General features: G+C 58.9%; 2 protein-coding genes across 4 annotated transcripts in view; both read right to left on the reverse strand.

Annotated features, from left to right (window-relative positions):
- Positions 1–4214: 4214 nt before the first annotated feature.
- SLA2 (Src like adaptor 2) lies at positions 4215–6845 on the reverse strand. Its single transcript, XM_075438954.1, has 8 exons — positions 6725–6845; positions 6217–6352; positions 6034–6127; positions 5824–5910; positions 5472–5575; positions 4755–4904; positions 4545–4671; positions 4215–4444 (listed from the first exon to the last, which is right to left on the reverse strand). The coding sequence occupies exons 2-8, from the start codon at positions 6302–6304 to the stop codon at positions 4294–4296; spliced, it is 801 nt and encodes a 266-aa protein (XP_075295069.1). The 5' UTR covers positions 6305–6352; positions 6725–6845; the 3' UTR covers positions 4215–4293.
- A 3305-nt stretch (positions 6846–10150) lies between these two features.
- NDRG3 (NDRG family member 3) overlaps positions 10151–20273 on the reverse strand; it is a 65336-nt gene continuing 55213 nt past the window's right edge. For 2 of the 3 annotated variants that reach the window (XM_075438951.1, XM_075438953.1), the window contains 9 exons: positions 19757–19813; positions 18472–18575; positions 18012–18077; positions 16308–16359; positions 14839–14886; positions 14134–14169; positions 13990–14041; positions 12116–12154; positions 10151–11623 (listed from right to left, as the gene is read on the reverse strand). In XM_075438951.1, the coding sequence (XP_075295066.1) occupies positions 11445–11623; positions 12116–12154; positions 13990–14041; positions 14134–14169; positions 14839–14886; positions 16308–16359; positions 18012–18077; positions 18472–18575; positions 19757–19813 (633 nt within the window). In that variant the 3' untranslated portion in view covers positions 10151–11444. The remainder of the gene's footprint in view (positions 11624–12115; positions 12155–13989; positions 14042–14133; positions 14170–14838; positions 14887–16307; positions 16360–18011; positions 18078–18471; positions 18576–19756; positions 19814–20273) is intronic. The other variant, XM_075438952.1, reaches the window with a different exon arrangement.

A 20273-nucleotide genomic window follows, 5' to 3' on the forward strand; every position in this document is an offset into this window, starting at 1 on the left:
TCGCTGTCCAGGTCGCACACGCAGCGTCTCGGCATCCTGCTGTGGTACTACTGAGATCTGTGCTCCCGTATCTGTTAGGAATTTTACCAGTTGTCATCGAGGGCCAACTGGAATGAAACATCTGGGCCATTATTGTCTATGCATTGGTAAGATTCCACTTGCTGGGCAGGCAGGCCCAGCTGCTGTCCTAGTGTTACTGGGTTTTTGGCCTCATGCGTTGCGATCCATCCCTGAGCGGGAGGAAAGGGTCATTGCTGCTGCCTGGAGCTGGCGATGGCACCGGCGTGTCTGGAGTGCACTCACTGCTTTGAGTTTGTGGCACGCTGGAGTTGCGCTCAGGACAAAGCCAGTGGGCAGCTTGGGAACGCCTGGCGCTTGGGCTCTCCTTCGCAGTCCACTTCTGCCCTCCCGAGATGCTGCTCGCGGGTCTTCAGGCCTGTTTTCACAGAATCCCAGCATGGCAGGGGTTGGCAGGGCCCTCTGTGGGTCACCCAGCCCAGCCCCCTGCCCAAGCAGGGTCACCCAGAGCAGGCTGCACAGCACCGTGGCCAGGCGGGGCTAGAATATCTCCAGAGAAGGAGACTCCACAGCCTCCCTTTCCTTTGCCCCATTTCCTGTTCCCTGCGTTTGTTTTACTGATGGTGCTTGATGATCTCCTGCTCAGGGTCTTCCACCTGGTTTTTTGTCAGCTAACGCGTTGTCCTGCCCCGTTTCACAGGCATGGTTTACAGTGCTAAGCGTTAGTTCCACCCAGGGAGGGAGCTTGTTGCGGGAATCGTCATCATCTAATCGCTCGTTGTGTTGTGCGTCTCTGTCAGCGCGCTGAATTCAGTCGGGTTACGAGCTGCCGGAGCTGCGTGAAGCAGTGGTTTGAGCATCGCAGAATCGATCGCAGCAGATTCTGCGGCACCGCTGGCTCTCGCTGCTGCGTGGCCTGTCTGTGGGCAGCTGCCGCGACAGCCGCAGAGCGCGCGGTAGGAGAGCTCACGGGGGCTGTGGAGGGTCTGCCTTGCTCCGTGGCGTCTGTTCCCCGGGCCCAAGAAACCGCCCGGGGAATCGGGACAACACGTGGGTGCTGCGCCGTGAGCCCCCCGAGAGCTGCGGTCGCGCTGCGGGGCGGCAGCTGCGGGGTGGCAGCTGCGGGGAGCTGGGCGTAGGAGTGGTGCGTTTGCCGGGGGAGGGGGGCAGAGGAAGGGGCTCCGGCGGCGTTTGAACGATCTGTGCAGAGAAAACACCCAGGCAGAGGAGGGGGGGAAGCGCTGGAGGGGAGCGCACTGGGCACGGGGTGTGCCCGCAGGCAGGGGCAGGCGTCGATGGGCCTCCAGATGCATTGCTGATTCCCTCTCTTCCCCTCCCAGTTTCCCCAGCAGGAGGAAAACAAGTTTATTCCCTTGCCCTGGCAAACTGCCCTTCCTTCCTAATTTCATTCTCAAAACCAGATTCCTGTGAAGCTCCTGGATGTTCGGGCCAGAGGGTGCATCACGCTGCTAGAGCCAGCTTGTGAAGCCCAGGGATGCTGCTGCTGACGGCAGAGCCGGGCGTGTGGTCCGGGGCTCAGCCAGATCGTGTGGGTTTTGCTGGTCACTTCAACATCCAAATCAGGTTTGGAAGATGTGATCTGAATTGGAAAAAACTTACTGAGACACGTGCTGTGGCTAGCTGCGTTTCTGGGACCGCATGCCCTCTGATGGGAGCTCGCCCAAGCTTCCTGCTTTGCTTGGTGTGAAGATCCTTGCAGGGGCAGACTCTCACGTCGGGGTCGCGAGGATCCGTCAGCCTTCGTATGGGCAGGTTCCCCTTGGAAGTTCCTCAGCCTAAGCAGTCTGAAGCAATCATTTCAGCATTCGTACTGTTATTTGATCAAAGCATCATCTCTGCTAAGGCCATGATCGGCTGTCAGCCGTCGTCCGGACCGTGGGTCCCGTTCGTGCTCAGTTTGATGCTGGAGAAGCGTCCCTGCTGCTGCCGCGCTGGGGTCTCGTCGGGCTGCGAAAGCGTTTGTGGCTGGTACCGGCCTGGCTCTGCCAGCGGCGTTGTTGAGGACCTCGGGCTGTTACAGTTGCCTAGGAGAGTGTTTCAGATCTTCATACTCGTCCTTCGGTATTTGCATAGCGACTCTCTTGTGAAAGGAAAAAGACGATGTACACCTCTCGTCTGGTTAGTGCCTGCCCCAGCTAACCAGGGCAAGTCTGTGTCCGAAGAGGCAGGGGCTCAAAGCCAGAAAATACCACCTTTTTTTTTTCCTTTCTGTCAGGAGAGGCTGAGGGAGCTGGGCTTGTTCAGCCTGGAGAAAAGGCTGAGAGGGGACCTTAGAAATGCCTACAACTGTCCGCAGGGTGGGTGTCAGGAGGACGGGGCCAGACTCTTTCCAGTGGTGCCCAGCGACAGGACAAGGGGCAACGGGCACAAACTGAAGCAGAGGAAGCTCCAGCTGAACCCGAGGAAGAACTTCTTCCCTCTGAGGGTGCCGGAGCCCTGGCCCAGGCTGCCCAGGGAGGCTGTGGAGTCTCCTTCTCTGGAGATATTCCAGCCCCGCCTGGACACGGTGCTGTGCAGCCTGCTCTGGGTGACCCTGCTTGGGCAGGGGTTGGGCTGGGTGACCCACAGAGGGCCCTGCCAACCCCTGCCATGCTCTGGTTCTGTGACACATGCAGACAGCAAAACCGAGAACAAAACAACCAGAAAAACTGGAATTCATCACATTTTGCCAGCAGGGTGTTTCTGCTGGTGGTGCTGCTGTGCCCTGCAGGTGTTCAGTCAGCGAAGGCTGAATGATGCCCCAGAGTCGTGCTGGTCACCACTCCGCACCAAGCCTTTGAGGGTGGATGGTGTGGGCCCTGAGTCCAGCAGCCTGGATCCAGGTTGGAGGAGGAGGAAGGAGGCCAAAGAGCCAGCCTTCGCTCACACAGTGTGGATTAATGGCAAAAAGAAAGGAACTGAACCCCTCGGAGCTGCCCCTGGGGTGCCAGCCCCAGGCTCAGCCGCTGCGAGGCGGGGCCAAGGCTGGGGGACAGACCCCGACCTCTGTCCTGCGCCGAAGAGCCACCTGCGCTAGAGGCCAGCGGCTGAGCAGGCGTGTGAAGCGTGTGAAGCTCCGGGCTGTGGCGTGGAAGGAAATGAGAAAGCAACGGCAGCTTTGCAAGAACAAGCTCATCAGACATGAAAATGAGAGGAGGAGGTGGGAACCCTAGGGCTTTGGGGGTCCTGCTGCCCCAGCCGTCGGGCGCCGAGGGGGGAAGGAGGGCTGTCACCAAGCAGCAGAAGGGCTTCTGTGCTGGTTTTCACCCCCGAGGAAGCTTCAGGCACTTTCTCCAGGCCCTGCTTGGCTGACGAGGGGCTGTTGCCAGCGAAGGCTCAGCTGTGGTGCTGTTCTGAGGCGTTGCTGCTGCTTCTGAGGGCCCTCCAAGCCCAGAAGCATGGCTGGGACCGCGGTTGGACACGAGTATTTGCATTCTGCCTCTGGATCCTCTGGTCTTGGCCTGGACCTCTTTCTTTCCCGATTGCTCCTATGATTTTTACTATTTTTTACTATTGTTTTTTTATTTACAACATTTTTAAATGGGCTCCTAAGTTGTTGCCCTCCATGCGTTGGCTGAGGACCAGTCCTCACCCGCGGCTGCCGGCTCGCCCCGGGTGGGGGAAGGCTGCTGGCAGGGCCGGGGGTGACGGCGAAACCCCCCTGGCTGCGGCGGAGGAAGCAGCCCTGGGCTCACAGCTGGCAGTTTGCAGTTTATTCACAGATGCTCAACTGTGACCGAGTTGCCCTTTAATTGAGATACTGGAACTGGTTCCATGCTGAGCAGGACCCTGTAACCCCAGCACAGCCCATGGTTAAAAGGTTGAAGAAGCAGCCCCTCTGGGCGCAGTCGGCGGCTGCTCCGCTGGTCCCAGCGCGAGCGGCTGTGGGTGCTGCTCGCCGGCCCCGTCCCGCACTGACACCCCCCCAGCGCCGTCTGGGGAGGGAGGGCTGCCCCCCACCCAGGGCAGGCTTTGGCTGTTGGGCGTTTGCGTCCCCTTTCCCCGCTCCCGTGGGAGTGCAGGGGTGGTGGGGCCTCTGCCCTCTCCCCCCGTGGGCGCTGGGTGCTGCGTGGGGTGCTCAGACACCCCCTCCCACGGAGGATGGGCCCCTGGGGGGGCATTAGTGCCTGCCTGTCCCCACCTTGCTCTCGGCTGTCGCTGGTCTGGGCCCACAGCCCCTGGGCGCCCGGCTCCCGCGGTGTCGGTGAGCGGTGGTGGCTGGAACCAGGCAAACGCTGGAGCGAGGGTGGGCTGTGGCCGAGCGGGCGCCTGCCCTCAGCTGCTCTTCGCCCCCTTCCCTGCGGGGTCCGGTTCGCGGCCAGTCGGCTCCGCCAGCAGGAGATAGGAGCTGATGGCTTCCCCCAGGCCCAGGCTGATGGGGGAGTCCTCCTCCGGCGGGGCCGTGGCCTCCGAGAACAGGAGGGAGCTGCGGGCGGGCGGCCGGGGGGTCAGCGGCAGCCCCCAGCCCCCGGCTCTCTTGTGGGGGTGGCGAGGGCAGCCCCAGCCCCTTCCCCGGCCGTCCCTACCCGTCGATCTGCTCCCAGTTGAGTGATGGCTTCTTCACGACAGCGGGCATGGCAGGGACGGGGGCCACCCTCGCCCCTTCCGTGGCACAGGGCTCGCTCAGAGGGCAGCACAGCCCCTCGCCGCACTCTGCGCAGGGAGCCGGCAGCGTCAGCGGGGTGAGCCCAGCGGCACCCCAGGGGCGCAGAGCATCCCCCCGCGCGGGCCCTTACCTGAGTAGTGGTCCACCAGGTCGTGCAGGCTGGGGAAGGTGAGCCGGGGCGCGATGTAGAGCCAGCCGTTCTCCAGGCGATGGATGCGGTAGTGCGTCACCGCGTCCCAGGCCGCGTGCTCGCCGCGGCGCAGCGACAGCGAGTAGCAGCCTGCCGGGGCACGGGGCCAGCGGCACGTGGCTGGGTGGCTGTGGGCACCCACCCCACCCAGCCCCACCGCCCTGCGCCCTCCCGCAGTGGGGATGGGGTTGCCCCACGGGGGTGGCCGGCAGAACTCTGCTCCCCGTGGGCTGCGAGTGTCCCCATGCCCTGAGCACCCCCGAACTGGGGGATGTGGGAGTGCTGGGACAAGGGCTCGCAGGGTCCCTGCACCCTCAGCAGCGGGAGCTGTGGCTCCATGCCCGAGGGTCCTGTTCAGGGGACCGGTGCATCAGCTGCGCATAGTGGGGCACCCGGGGGATCTCCCCGCGGGCTCCCCTCAGCACCTCACTCCTCCGCGTAACCAAAAGCTGCAGGAAGCCTGCTGGGGGGGTGAATTTTTCTTTCTCTGAGGCCCTGTGGCAAGGTAGAGGCTTGCCGTGAAGCAGGGAGGAAACCGCTGCGTGGGGCCGTTGCCTCCAGGTGCGAGCGACAGGATCAGCCCCAGCGCAGCCCCGCTCGCGCCCTCGGCACCCGGCGGGGACGGCGGGGAGGGGTGCGGGGGCCGGGGGCTCTCACCTCGCCTGGTCTGGCTCTCCCGGATCAGGAAGGACCCGCTGCGGTTGCCCGGCTGGAGCAGCAGCTCCTCTGCCTTCTGCCGGCTGACGCCCTCGTAGAGCCACCTACGCGGGCAGCGGGTGCTGGGGACACCCAGCACCCCAGCGCCTGCCCTGCCCGGCCCCAGGGGACAGTGCGGGGGACACTGGGGACACCCCGGCACGCCCTGCCGCCGCCCCGAGCCCCAGCGCCACTCCTCAGCCCGGGGAGAGAAATGGGACGCGAAGTCCTGGCGCGGTGGCTGGGGTTTGGCCTGGGGGTTGTCCCGGCTCTCCCTGGTGGGGCCGTGGAACGGAACCTTCCCAGCGTTTACCTGTGCCGGACCTTGGCCACGCAGCTGCTGGGGACGTGGCACTCCTTGCCCGACACCTCGGATGCCACCAGCCACCACTCCCCGTCCCTGCGGGGAAGGGGGACGAGCCATCCCAACGGCCGAGGCTGCTGGGCGCAGGGGTGGGTGCCGCCGTCGTGGCCCCGTGGGCTGCCGAGGGGTCAGGAGCGCCCGCTGCGTGCGGGGACTTACTCGGCGAGGACGCGGAGCTGCTCCCCCATCCTGAGGACGGCGGCTGCCCCCGCACCGCAGGGGAAGTCGCAGAGGGCCAGGAAGGTGCTGGGGGCTGCGGGGACGGTGGGGGGCTCAGAGGACCCAGCTGGGGCCAGAGGCCCGCGCTCGCTGGGGACGCTGGCCCAGCCACCAGGCACTTACCCGCCTGCGTGGGCAGCGGCGGCTGCGCGGGGCTGGCAGCCGCTGGCGGGGTGCTGAGCGGCTTCGCGCGGCTGGGCAGGCTCCCCATCGCGCGGGTCAGCGCGTGCCCCCGGCCCCCTGCCCGGGCCGCCGCCGGCTGTGCGGGAAGGAGAGGCTCAGCCCCGGGGCCGGCAGCTCGGTGGGCCGCGGGCAGAGGGGTCAGAGCCGGGAGCCCGGCGGCACGGCCATGTCGGGGTGCAGGTGCAGGAGTCACAGCACCCACCCACCCTGGCTCCCAGGAATGGCTCTGGGCTGGGCTGAGCTTGGGGGGGGGCAGCTCCCTGGGGAGCCACTCGAGCAAATCCCCCCCCACCCCCCCCCCCACCCCCCCCCCGAGGTGTCCGGTGCTGCCGTCTGGGTGCTGCCATCCCACCCCAGCCCAGCGTCTCCCCCCAATGTGTGGGGGCATCTTGTCCAAATCACCCCCCCCCGCCCATCCCACCACCCCTGGGCTGAGCCCCCCACTCACCTGCCTCTCCCTGCGGGCACCATGGTGCTCAGCCCCGACGGTGCAGGGGGTCCCGCTGGCAGGGGGAGGGGGGGATGGAAGGAGGCAACCCCCACCCTGGCAGGACCCGCCGGGTGCGCCCTGTGCTCTGCGCTGGGTGTTTTCAGGTGCCGAGGCCGGGGAGCTGGTGGCTGCGGCTGCCGCTGCTTCCTGTGACGCGCGCCGGCACTGAGCGAGGTTTTTCCTCCTCTGGCTCAGCCTCTGCCCCTCCGGGACCCCGGCACAGGGCCCAGGGCCAATGCTGAGACCTGAGAGCGCTGCAGGCACGACGGCCATGGAGAGCTGAGCCAACGCCAGGACGCGGAGGTTGACCTGGACACGCGCCGTCCGCAGCCGGGACAAACCGCGGGGTCCCAGGGTGCCCCTTGGCGTGGGGCTGCCCTCGGGCCGGGGTGAGGTGCCGGCTGCGGGGGTCTCTCCCCAGCGCTGCCAAGCTCAGTGCCTGGCTGGGTTCGTGGGGAGCAGCCCCAGCTTCGTACCAGTCCCACCCCCAGCCCTACAGCCCCCTCCTCACCCCATCCAGCGGCTGGGACCCCGGCGTGCGGATATGGCACGGCTCCCAGGGGCCTCTGCTTGCCTCAGCCAGCACCCTGGGGCCCCGTCTCCCCCACCCCGAGGACAGGCCTTGGGGTTTGCTCCTGTCCGGGGCTGGGACAGGCCCTGGGGTGCGGCACCGTCCCCCCACGCCAGACACCCGCTGTGCCCCCGCCGTGGGGCTGGGGCTCGGCCGTCGCCTGCGGCTCAGCATCCTCACGCTATTTACGCTCTGCCCTTCAGAGCTTCTGGTCAACCGGAAACCACCACGGCAGCGTGACAGGACACAGCAAAGCGCCTCGACGAAAGCAGCCACCCACCGGGGCCTCGCGGGGCTGCTGGGGTCCAGGGGCCCCCCGAAACCCGGTGCTGCCGGCGCGCTCGGGGCGGTTTTGCTCGGAGAAGCTGCGTTTGCTCCAGGAACCGGTGGTGAAGCCCCGGGGGGTTGCGAGGGACAGCTCTTGGTCTGCCACGACCTGGCCCAAACGCGGCTCAGCTCCCCCCCCCCCCCCAGCCCAGCTTTGTGCTGCCCAGCACCTTCCTGGCTGGTGAACGAAACGGGCCCCCCCCCCCCCCCCCCCCCAGCCTGGCGCAGGGGCAACGTGGCGCGCGGGGCTGCCAGGAGCCTGGCCGGGGGGTCCACTGGGCGCAGGCCGTGCCCAGGAGCTGCCCCCGGCCCGTGCCACAGGCGGGCAGGGGCAGCAGGAACCGGCTGCCTCCCGCAGCAACCGTCTGCGCGGGCTGCGGCGGGTGCTCAGCGCAAACAACGGGCGCAATGGGGGAAGGAGCCCCTGAGGCCCCCAGTCCTGCTTCCTCCTCCTTCTGCGACTGACACCAGCTTGGCTGTGGCTCCATCTTGAAAACCTCCAAGCGTGGACATCCCTCCCCTGCTCTCACCCCACGGCTGCACCACCCTCCTGGCTGTAAAACAAGTTAAAAAAATCCCAGTATGGGTTCTGAGCCTCCCAAACCAAAATTTCTGGCTGTCACGCCTCGCGGCATCATCTGGCATGGCCAAGCAGAGTTTGGCCCCAGCACCTTTCACCAAGCTCCAAGGCCGGCGCAGCTGCGAGCGTGCAGCAGGCTCCAGCCCGGGCGGGGCCAGGACACGCTCCCATGTCTCACAGGGACAGCCGTAACCTCACGGGGTGGCGATGCCCGACCATGTCCCCCTCGCCCGCGGGCGCCCAGCTCGTGGCCCAGCAGCCACCAGGACCGGCACCGTCGGGGACCCAGCCCGGGGAAGCCGATCCCGAGCTCAAGCTCTGCTTCTGGGTTTGGCTGGCATTGCTCCTGCCACCCAAAGCAACGCTTCGTCCTTCGTTTCTCAACTTGCATTTGGCTTTTTGGATTTTTATCAGGAAAAGCACTTGCTTACCTGAAAACAATTTCAGGTTTTCCAGTTATCCTTGGGGTAATACAACAGATGACGACCCTCCCTACAAATCTTGCCCTGCTGATGCCTATGAACCACTCTGATCCCCCTTCCACATTGCTAAAAAAATCTCATTCACTTACTCTCCGGTGTTCCTTGTCCATGGGCAGCCTGTAGCTCTGCGCTCTCCAGCTCCACATCTTCGGGAACAGCCCTCAGCGAGCTCACACCAACCCCCGCTGTGGTGTTATTTCCTCTGCCTCATTTCATTGTCATTTTAATATTGTCTTTGCCTTTCTTCTGGTCTGCTGCTGCATTTTCCTAAGGGAACTCGAGGCAGAGTCGCTTCTCAGTGCAGCCAGCCGGCAGTGAACCGCAGCGCTGCACGTCCGCCAGCCGTTCTCCTGCCTCCGTTGCTTTGCATCCTGCACCTGCATTTACCAGCAACGAACTTCACGTGGTCTCTGGTGGCCTGGTCTCCCTGACAGCCCCCTGTCTTCTACAGACTCAAGTTTTTGTTCATTTAATCACTTTGTCACTTCACCACTCGCTCGTTAATCCAGCTGGCCGGTTTTTCCTATTTCTCACCTCTCCTCCAGTCTGGGATTCACCCACACCCTCTGCCCGCTCCCTGCCACGCCCTCTCCCGCAGACCTTCCCACGCAGGAGGCTGCAGGCGTCCAGCCCGCGGCCGGGACAGCGAGGCCGGGACTCGCCCGTGGCCGGCAGCGCGACCCCTCTGCAGCCCCCGCCAGCCCGCTGTGGCAGCGCGGTGACAGACACGGGAGACTCGAGAGCCAAAGCTGCATCTGGAGAGCAGCAGGCGAAGACTCGGTTGTTGAAGGCCCAGCTGCGGCGCAGGCGTGCGGACAGAGCTCGCGCTGCCGCCCGACCGCCCTCCGCCTTCCCGCGTCTCAACTGCCCTGTCGCGGGGCCGCACAGGACAGAGTCACAGCATCCCAGCATGGCAGGGGTCGGCAGGGCCCTCCGTGGGTCACCCAGCCCAACCCCCTGCCCAAGCAGGGTCACCCAGAGCAGGCTGCACAGCACCGCGGCCAGGCGGGGCTGGAATATCTCCAGAGAAGGAGACTCCACAGCCTCCCTGGGCAGCCTGGGCCAGGGCTCCGGCACCCTCAGAGGGAAGAAGTTCTTCCTCGGGTTCAGCTGGAGCTTCCTCTGCTCCAGTTTGTGCCCATTGCCCCTTGTCCTGTCGCTGGGCACCACTGGAAGGAGTCTGGCCCCATCCTCCTGACCCCACCCTGCAGATATTTAGAGGCATTTCTAAGGTCCCCTCGCAGCCTTCTCTTCTCCAGGCTGAAAAAGCCCAGCTCCCTCAGCCTTTCCTCGTAGGAGAGATGCTCCAGTCCCCTCCTCATCCTCATAGCCCTCCTCTGGACGCTGGTGCTGTTCTGACAGCAGGAGACACCAAACCCGACAAAACCGGTGCGTGCCACGAGAAACAGCCCCAGCACACAGGGTAACAACGAAACTCCGTTATAGCTTTATTTAATAACTGGTACAAAGTCCCCCTCAGGCAGAGCCTCCCAGTCCCATTCCCGACCTGAAATGGAGCAGAACGTGAGCGTGACCCTCAGAGGAGCTGGCTCCCAGTGGGTCAGGACTGCTCAACAGTTCACGAAAGGATGTTTCACTCCTCTGCCGAGGCCCGCAGCAGCCTGACCACTCATCCCTTTTCTCCCGTTAACAGCTGGACCCTGGCACGCTGCAGGCATTTGCCTCCTGCCCTCTCCGAGCCGGGCAGATGTGAAAAGGCAGCAGAACCGCGAGCTCCGAGACGACAGCAAACGGTGCCTGCACGGAGGCATCCACCGCTCACACTGCTGACCTGACTCGCAGTCGCTCACCCCCGTGCGCAGACAGCCTGCCTGGGCCGGCAGCAGCAGCGGCCGAGCTCTGCCCCGGCGAGCGGCACCGCTGCCCGTTTCACAGCCCACGCGATGCCGAAGCGTGAGCCGTGCCAGAACCGTGCCTCGGTGCTGGCTGCGCTGGGCCCCGCGCAGGAGAGGCCGCGGGTCGGCAGAGCCAGGCTGGCAGCCGGGGCTGCTGTCGATGAATCCCTCGCACGCGGTTCATAGCGCGCCTTGGTGAGCGTAAGTTTACTCGTTAACTGCTTTTCCCTTTCAGGAGGCTCAGTAAGAAATCTCTCTGCTCCTTCTTAACACACACACAGAGATGAGACCAAGACAGGATTTCTGACCATCTGTTTTCCCCACGGCTGCCTGGCACGCCAAGCGTCCTGGGAACGCACAGACCTTCTGGTGGGCTCCGCACGCCGGGCACAGCCCTGCTGAAGAGCATCGCCTGCTCCAGCACCTGGAGCTCCACAACGCCAGGGTCTTGCTTTCCTGCGTCCCACAGATGCCACACCAACTGCACCACAAGGGTCCTTTAGCAGAAGCACAACTAGAAAGCAATTCTAAACCTCACAAAGCCACAGAAATTATATTTAAATGAACAGGGGAGACAACGGCTGTCATCTGGATTGATATACAGCACGGACAGGAGGTTGGATCAGAGTGTACAGTAACGTGACTTACCTAAGACCACGGGATGTTAACGAGTTTTAAAGAGGCTCTGATGCCAAGGGCATACAGAAAGGACCAAAGTAATGCCAAGTACAGACTACCAGGGAGGTGGCAGCTCAGATGGGCATGCACAAGTTAGAGAGAACAGTTAATGCCACGTTGGATGAAATGCGAGGTTCTGAGTGGGTTCAGTGGGGGCGAGTGAATCCAGAAGAGGGGCTCCTGCCTAACAGGATACTTCCATGGTTTGAGGTGCGTCCTGGAGGTCAATTCCTTCTGGGGTTCCAGCACTTCCTTCACCATGGTTGCTGGTATGAGACCGGCTGCGGACGCTCTCCCCAGAGCCCACGCTAGAGGAGGAGTGAGTGCGGGAGCGCATCAGCCTGGTCATGCTCGCTGCCGGCACTGCAAGGAAGAACACACGTGGGACTTAGAAAAGGAGAGAGTTCCCAGCGCAAGTATCACAGTCACTCGGATGTGTGTCACGGGGTAAGCACAGAAGCTGTACCCTCAGGAAGAAAACTCACTCTTCACTGCCAAAAATCAAGTCTAAAGCAAGATGTTTAAGGCCCAATTTCAAAAGGTCCCAGGTGCGCAAATGCCAGCAGTGCAACTGGTCATTTGCAAGGGCAGCCACGGCGCGTGCCTGCGCAGACCAAGGCAGCTGTTGTACAGGTGACCTTTTGAAAGTCAGTCTCACCACTCCAGAAAACCACAGAGCTGAAGTCATGCAACAACCAACAAAATACAAATGAAAAGTGAAAAACCATAGCACAGACGCCGTACAACGGATCAGCCCAGCCGCAGCAGGACATGCCGAGACAGAGCGATGCACCCGGAGAGTCATTCCACTCAGCACACAGACTGGGGCCGAGGCGGATGCGGAGCCGAAGGTACCTGACTCAGTGCTTAGGTGGCTGAGCTGCACATAAGGGACTGGAAACAACACGAGACAAGGAAAGGGGTGAGTACAGGGAAGAGCCAGTTAGTCGGAGTGTGACCCCAGCTACTTTGCCTTCCACTCCCAGTTCACACACTGCGCTGAAAGCTCCCAGTGTTTGTGAAAACAGCTGCTAAGGAGCATCTCTGGGAGATGCCAAGCTGACTCAGAAATCCATCAGGGCCAGATCTCTCCAATGCATTTAGCTGGAGATGGCAATGTACGTGGTGACCCTGCCTCCTCACCGTACACACCACAACTGCTCAGCAGAGCTGTCAGTCTCCTGTGGCGGGGACACTGGGGTACGCTCTGTAACTCCAGGTACAGCACAGAAATTCGTGTCTTCCCGTGAGTCACCAGCATCAGATTTCTGCTACGAGCCTCCTGCACGGCATTACCTCCCACCTGCAGCGTCATCACAGGCAGGCCCAACTGTTTTAGCCGATGTGCAGAAGGAACAAGAAGCTGTTGAGGAACTGGCGTGTGTGTTTCTAGAAATGGTGAGCTGCTGCTTTGCTTCTCTCTTGTTCTCCCCGAGAGAGGAGGCCTTGCTGGCCAAGGTCAGCAGTGCCAGCAGAGTCTTGCGCACCAAAGCTGGTAAAACCATTCAGGGACTACCTACTAATTCTGGAAGTACAAAAATTACCCCCTGTCCTTCCCCAGTGCCACGCATCCTATTTGCAAGAGATTTGACCCCAAAGCGCTGCTGAAGTCCTTCCTGTGACAACAGCACTTGCTGACTTCACCAACATGAGGAACACAAGAGATGTGAACACTGAAATTCTCTCGGGCTGTGAGGCTGAGGGAGCCTTCTCACACAGCACCCTCCTCGGCAGGACCAGGCTCTTCTGGCCAGCCTTGGAGAACATGATTGTCCTACTACGTACGTATCAGCTACACACAGCTCTAAGCAAAAGGACAGCTCCGTCTCAGCCCTGACGCCCATGAGTTGGCCAAGAACTTCTGGCCATGCGGACGCCATTGGGAGCGTCACAGCTGCCACAGTGGCCATGCTGGTGGTCAGCCAGTCACCGGACCAACCCAGCTTTTGGTTTCATCATGCACAGAAGGGACTCCTAGCCCTGGCCCCTGGCAGGCCAGACAGAGCTGTGCCAAGGTGCCTGCAATGGAGACAGAGCTGCTTTAGTGCACGGAGAAGGCCTTCTCCTGAAGTCCCCCGCTCTGCGGCATACCGAGGGCAGGGGACCTGTCAGCCTGACACACTCCAGACACAACGTCTTCTGCTTCCAAGCACAAGGAGGAAGCCACAGGGCAGGGCATGCACTGGATCAAAGCCCAGCTCCCTCTGGGCTCCCTGGGTGCCTGAGTCATCACCCAGCTCTGTTCTGCCATTAGAGGGTTTCAGTTCTGAGCTATCGCTTACCCTGGGTGAGAGTCTGAAGGAAACAGGTATGTCTGAGGAGAAAGCAAAGCGCTCTCCTGTACCCCTCACAACCGCGCGGCTGCACTGCCAAGCCCTTCCCCTCCGGAGCAGGTATCCACAGAAGATGGCAGAAGATTTACCGTTCTTGGGAGCACGCTTTTCTGGACTGGCACAAAGACAGACTTACAAGGTTTTACCAACACCAGCAACCAAAAAGGGGTCACCACTCCAGCTGCAGTGTGGAGTAAACACAGGTCAGGGAGCAACGCTGGTTTGCTAAGGCTTGTTAGCATACTAGTTGATTTTCCAGCGTGGATGGATCTCCTGACAACACCACTAACTCACGGGTGGGGACACAGACGCCAGTGGGCTCAGATGGACCAGAAAGGCTGAGTTCCCCTCACAACAACCCCCGCTTCAAAACAGAAAATGTTTTTTGCCACTTACTGTAGCCCATTCCCTGCACGAAGTACTTAAAGGCTTCAGTCAGCTTGCCGGGCTGTGGAAACAGAAAGCGCAGCTTTAGTGCCAGCAGAGCAAGGGGCTCCGTACCAGCCCGGTGCCGGGGGACAGCCGAGAGGCACTTCTCACCTGAACGACCTGGGGCAGGCCCCCGCAGTCAGCCATCTGCAACGGGAAACAGAAGGCAGGTTGAAGCACCCCTGCCACCCCAGGAGGACAGCCCCAGAACCGTGCCAGCGCTGTCCACCCCACGGGGCTGACGGCGCCAGCCTGCACGAGGAACGCTTCTACCACCTCGTCTCTGCAGCTGAAGCAAGGCCTGGCGATACGTCCTCTGGGAGTCTGCTTCTGAAGGCACCCAGCACCTTGGAGGCTGCATCTCAGGCCATACTCAGGAGGCCCAGGAGTAACCCTCCACCATCCTGCCTCCTCCTGCCACTCTTCCCAAACCTGTCACTTCACACTTCTATACAGCAGCTTTCTGGCACGCTGTGGAGCCACAGGTGAGGATGGGAAGGATGGGTATAAAGCTAGAAGAAGTGACGTTGTTGCTGGCAGAGAGCAGGGTGGAGGCAGGGCACCTCTGCTAACTCTCAACAGCTCTTCCCTGCCGGTTGAAGGCAGCAGAGAAGTGGCTATAAAGCAGGGATGCAGGGACCCCCAACAAACTCTTCTCTCCTAAGTCTGGCTCCAGGCAGGAGAGAACACAGCCCTGAATGACTGTCCACAAAGTTCTTAAAGCTAAATGTATGGAAGGCAAAAACCTAAGTGGAGCTGGCCTCAGCAGAAATAATGTCTTTGTGCTGGCTGGAATGATTCTGGAGTGGCACTCACCTTCAGAAGGGTAGTTTTGGTCGGGTCAAGACGTGAATTGCATTCAACCTAAAATAAAAGGAGGAAAGAGGAATATGGTATCACACAGAAAACTTGAAGAGTCAGATGTAAAATGCGGGGCAGCTGCAACAGAGGCAGTGGCTGTCTTCAGCAATGGGAGCTTCTCTGGGGCCAAGAAGGATTGAGCAAGAAGGCAGAGAGCATGCAGGAAGAGAACAGTGAATGAAAGATGCAGAGAGCAAAGGCAGGTGCTCCCAAGGGAGCTTGTGGTGACAAAATGTCACTGCTCTGAGAGACAGGGCCGTGACTTCAAGGGAAATCATCCCCTGATTTTGGGGATGCACCATGAAACCCTGGAGCACCTTCTGGGTTTTGACAGCAAGACTGGGAATGAAGGAGACTTCGGTGCAGTGCAGCATGGAGCGAGATCACTCAATCCCCCGGCCAGACAAGGAGGCCATGGCCACCCCTCCTCTGTAAGACTGCTGCAAAAAAGGAACAGGCGAGGGCCCTATAGGAAAAGCAACCCCAGAAGGGGAGCTTATAATGAGCTGGGAACCCGGGCAACCAGACAGGCAAGCCAAGCTCCAGAAGACCCTACCCCATCCCCCAGCTGTGGCTGGGAAGCAATGAGAATCCTCAGGAATATTATCCTAGCAAAGTCAAAACTTGACGAATGTCTCAGTCTTCTAGACTAGACTGATGAAAAGGCAACCGGCCACGATCAGCAAATGCCCTGGAGCAGTTCTCTGTGCACAGCTCCTAGGTCCCAGCTACTGCTTTAGGAGACTCCCACACTCTTCCACGGTTTCTTAAGACAACTTCTTTTGTTCACAAACCCCTGGTCTCCCCACAATCACTGGTTGAAGGGGAGGAGCAACATCCACCACAACCACGTTGTGCTGTGCCATGCCTCATTTATGAACTGTGCTGGGAGGGAAGTGGGTTATAGGTGTCTGCAGAGAAGAACAGGAAGGAGACACTTCTAAGTGTTGCCTTCCCTGTGATAGTGCTCTTGCAGAGCTCTGTGTGACTCCCCGCCACAGCAACTGGAGTCACACTGCTTACTTTTAACCCCCAGGCAGCCTCAGTACAACAGCAAGAGAACAGGAATTCATGACTTGAACTGAACTCCAGGCAGCAGCCTGGCAGAGCTCAGGGAAAGATGCAAGTTCCTGAAAGGGATCCTCTGCATCACTTGTTGAGCAATAGGCTTGTGCACAAGGACTCTTATTCAGATCCTGGCAGCCCCACTTTCGAGCTGCCCTGCAGGGCCACTAAGCCTCCAGAGCCTCAGCTCTCCCACCAGAGGCTGACAGGTCTCAGTCGCCGGGGTCTAGAAAAGAGCTTGGGACAGAGCCCCCTTCCGTGACTAGTTCTGGGCAAGGTGAAAGCACTGCTGGGTGAGGCAGGTTTGCCAAGAGATTTGTGGGGCCAATGTCATGAGGGAAGACTTCACTTATACGTACCACTGCTTCCACGGCAGGCGAGTTGTCACCAACCACTAGCAAGGCAGGGCACCTGGTCAAAACCCAAAACAGAGAGACGTTACTCACAGTGCCTCTAAGGGATTTCTGAAAAGGCTGAGCTCGGTGAACCAACAGCCTTACGAAAGCTGAACAACGCTCAGCAAAATCCCCGCCTGCCACCGCATCATGGCATGTTGTTGCACCAAAACGTCCTCCAGTGCTTGCACACGCACCATGCTGTCCCCTCCATGCACACCAACAACCACGACTGCTGCACACACGCTGGAAGATCTGCCCAGGGCTGGGAGAAACACCATCTCAGGCTGCAAAAGGGAGCACGCTCTCTGAAATGAACGTCTGTTAGGAATTTAAGAATAACCACATCCAAGAGAGTTTAATGCTTCTGAGGCCAGCTACTGCTCAGCACTGTGTTTGGGCTCGGATTTTAGAAAGAAGCACAAAAGGTGTTGGGGAATATACTGAAAAATGTCACGATAACAAAGCCTCTGTTGACAAACCTGTGCCTTCATATCCATTTTTTATATGTATTGTAATTCTAGAAGAAGAATTAACATTCAATGTGTAAAACATACGCAGGAGGTCACTGACCAAGTGGCTGTGAATTTGCACTATCCATTGACAGATCCAGGTAAGGAAGGGGTGGCTAGAGGCCTCACTTTTGTGTGTTGACTAGATGACAAAAATCAGAGTAGAGAGGCTGTGAGCCACAGAGCTCAGTGTCAGTGGAGTACCACCTCTCAGGAGGCGGGGGATCCGTATGTCAGCCTGCTGGCACAGAGATACACGCTTCCAGAAGTATTTTCAGGGTCTGCAGATGCCCATGAGTCACCTGAACGGACAGACAGTGCTCGGTGACTTAGAGCTGCCTGCATGACAGAGCGCAGCACGACTGGCTTTGCCTGGAGACCTAGCAGGGAAATCCAGCTCTTTTACGTTAGCCAAGATCTAGAGTGTCTGGCTGCGGATGCCTAAAGCATTCTTGGGACTGGCAGAAGCACAAGTACATACGATTTCCGAGGAGCAAAGAGCAGAGCCCGGGCAGCAGTCTCTAGCTCAGCTCAGGCATCCTGCCCCAGCACTGCAATTCGCAGCCTTCACGCGCTCTACACACCGGAGATAATTTGCCCCTTTTGCTTTCTTGCTTGGAATCTGAAAATTTACTTATATTACCCTGTGCTGATTGTCACTAGTTCTCCAGTGTCTGTCCCTTCTCAGCGGTACCCTGCGCAGACTATCCTCTCCCAGATGAAAGAGTCACTGCCAAAGTGGGAAAACACCACTGCACTCTCTGCAGTCAGAACCCACTGTCATTGCTGGGAGAATTGTGCAGGTAATTTTTTTTTGGCAAAGTGGGGGAAGGCAGTCAGTGGCAACAAACAGAAACCTGCCTCCCTCATTTATCATGCAAAACAACCAAACTAACAGCTCAGCAAGTCCAGTGACTGCTGGGTGGGTACACGGACGCCTCTGACCCTGCCTTCTAGAGAATCTCCGTCTGTTCTCCATGGCAGGGCCTCCAGACACCTCTCTGCCCCACTCGAGCTGACAGCACCGCACCAAAGCCTGGACAGTCTGAACAGTCCTCCCGGCTCTAGGGCTTGTGGGGTTCTTGCAGAGACCCAGCAACAGCTTTTCTGCTGAAGGGACTGCACAGTAAGCACAGGCTGATACACAGCAACTTACTTGAGTGTTTTTGCAGTATTTTCATTGGTGCCAAGAACTGGTCTCTCAATTTCCAGGTCTCTACGACTGAAAGACAAAAGAGAACAATTCTCCATCAAATCAGCAGAGGAAATTGGTTATCATGGAAGTGTACAAAATCCAACTAGGAGTGCTGGCTCCAGCACCCAAGCAACATGTTATCACTCCCTGTGTCGTGCCAGGAGCAGGAGCCCCAGCAGTAACTGCCAGGAAACAGGATCCATGCTCTGACAGCAAGCTTGCTGTGTACCTTAAGAGATGATCTACTGGGGTGTGAAAGGGTCAGCCAGGCTTGAGGCTGAGCCTGGCTCAGGATAATGGCTGAAGACTAGGCTAAGGACAAAGGTTCATATGACATCCAACACCATAATACATATGGCAGCAAATTTACTGAGCATGGAAGCTATGGGAGCAACCTAGCAGGCAAAAAGGTATCCTGTACCTGTTGTATGAGGTGAGGAACAGCTGAAGGTTATCTTGGTTAATGTCTTGTGCAATATGAAGCCTGTACGTTTGGATCAAATCTAGATTTGCCTGCAGTTCCTCCTGTACAAAAGCAGAATTGCAAGACAGTGAACATCATCTTTTTTACAAGTAAAGAAACGATACTCATAAAGATACTGAAGCATTAAACTGCCTCCATACTCACTGATGCCCTGTGAACCACAACACAGAGGGCAGCGACTCCAGACTGCGTTGGTACCTAGGCTACACTAAGCGTTTCTGTGACGTACGTTGGCAGTGTGCGCACACCTGTACAAACGGCAGTGCACGCGCTGCTGCAGGAGCCCAAAGGTATCGCGAGATCGCGTAAGTTAGCTCCTGAGCCTTGGCAATACTTGTACAGATAAAAATCACTCTGTTTTAGGAAGGTCTTCCACTTATGCTTAATGCTAAAGAAACAAAGCTCTATAGGTAAGCCCCAGCACTGGGACCAAAGGAAAAATTAATCCCAGCACCCAGTTCTGTGAAGAAACTGCATTCCAATGAGAGCTGGAGAGAGACAGAGAGAAAAAAGAAATGCAAGGAAGCACTACATATGATGAAGGGGCTCCAAAGTGGAGTGAGAACAGCATGTGGTCTAAGCAGGAGGAAGATATGTGATTCCTTCCCACGCTGATGTGTGTTGTGGCAGGAGGTCTCCAGGTCAGGGACTGATCTGCTGTATGTCAAACATGGCGTGCATGAGGCACAGACCCTTTCAGCTGCCCAGCAAGCTTGCTGGTTGGGAGCCAGCAAATCCCAAACAGAAGGCATTGCTGTATCCCAGGTTTTCAGGAGAGGCAGGTTTGTCTCTGCTGAAACTGAAGGGGACGATGAAGAGCGGAAGGCAGCAATTCAACATCTGGACACGTACAATATCCCACTGTCAGCTCCCAGCTGATCTCTGCTCTGCCCACAGCCCAAGTACTTCCATGCTGGCTACGGAAAACCAGCTGCCACTTGGCTCTGCAGACAGTTGCTTAGGCACCACAAAGACAGGACTTCTAATGGTTCGGACTTCTTTAACGTGTCTGGAGCCTGGAGACAGTCAGTGCAAGTGTGAGGATGCGCATGTTCCCTGCAGCGTGCAAAGCCCTGGATGCAGGCTTGCCACACAGAGAAGATAGTACCATCTGTGGGAAGCCTTATTTGATGGACCAGAGCTATTTCAGAGCAGGTACATACGGAAGTTATAGCTCCAAGTACAGTTGCACGGGCAACATTAACATGTGCTGGGTACTTACATGGCCAAAATGATGCGCCAAGACAATATCCACTATGTTGGTTGTCCAGCCTGAAAACTGAAGTGACCGTGAATGAGGAGGAGGGACAATAACTGGAAAATGCAGTTTCATTACAAATCTCAAAGCAGCTCCTCAGAGTAAAGAAAACAACAAGGAAACTATTCAAGTGATCTAAGAAATGAATGCCTGAAGCTTGGGATGGGCGTGCAAGGCTCCAAGAAGCCTGTGCACACACAACACACAGCTCTCCAGAAACCTGGAACCCAGAATGACTGCAAGTGGCCAGAATAATAGAATAATTAAAAGATCCATTCAACCTCAGCCAAATGAAGTCTGCAAGCATGACTACTAAACCAGAGGAAAGCTGAGTGCTCAACAGCCACTGATCTCCAAGCATTTTACCAGGTTTTCTCATTCACAGACGATCACACCCACCCCTGCTCCTATGGTAGAGGCCGTCCTACACCCAGACTGGGAATGCAGCTGGGACAGAAATGAGATTGTACAGTTTTTGCCA

Source organism: Opisthocomus hoazin, chromosome 18 (genome assembly GCF_030867145.1).
Source record: "Opisthocomus hoazin isolate bOpiHoa1 chromosome 18, bOpiHoa1.hap1, whole genome shotgun sequence".
Classification (NCBI taxonomy): domain Eukaryota; kingdom Metazoa; phylum Chordata; class Aves; order Opisthocomiformes; family Opisthocomidae; genus Opisthocomus; species Opisthocomus hoazin.

Coding starts and splice junctions, on each gene's coding strand:
- SLA2 (XM_075438954.1), bottom strand. CDS start 6,304: ATGGGGAGCCTGCCCAGCCGCGCGAAGCCGCTCAGCACCCCGCCAGCG. Junction 5,576..5,823: donor GTGGCCAAGGTCCGGCACAG/GTAAACGCTGGG, acceptor CTGCCCGCGTAG/GTGGCTCTACGAGGGCGTCA. Junction 4,672..4,754: donor CCTGGTGGACCACTACTCAG/GTAAGGGCCCGC, acceptor CTCCCTGCGCAG/AGTGCGGCGAGGGGCTGTGC.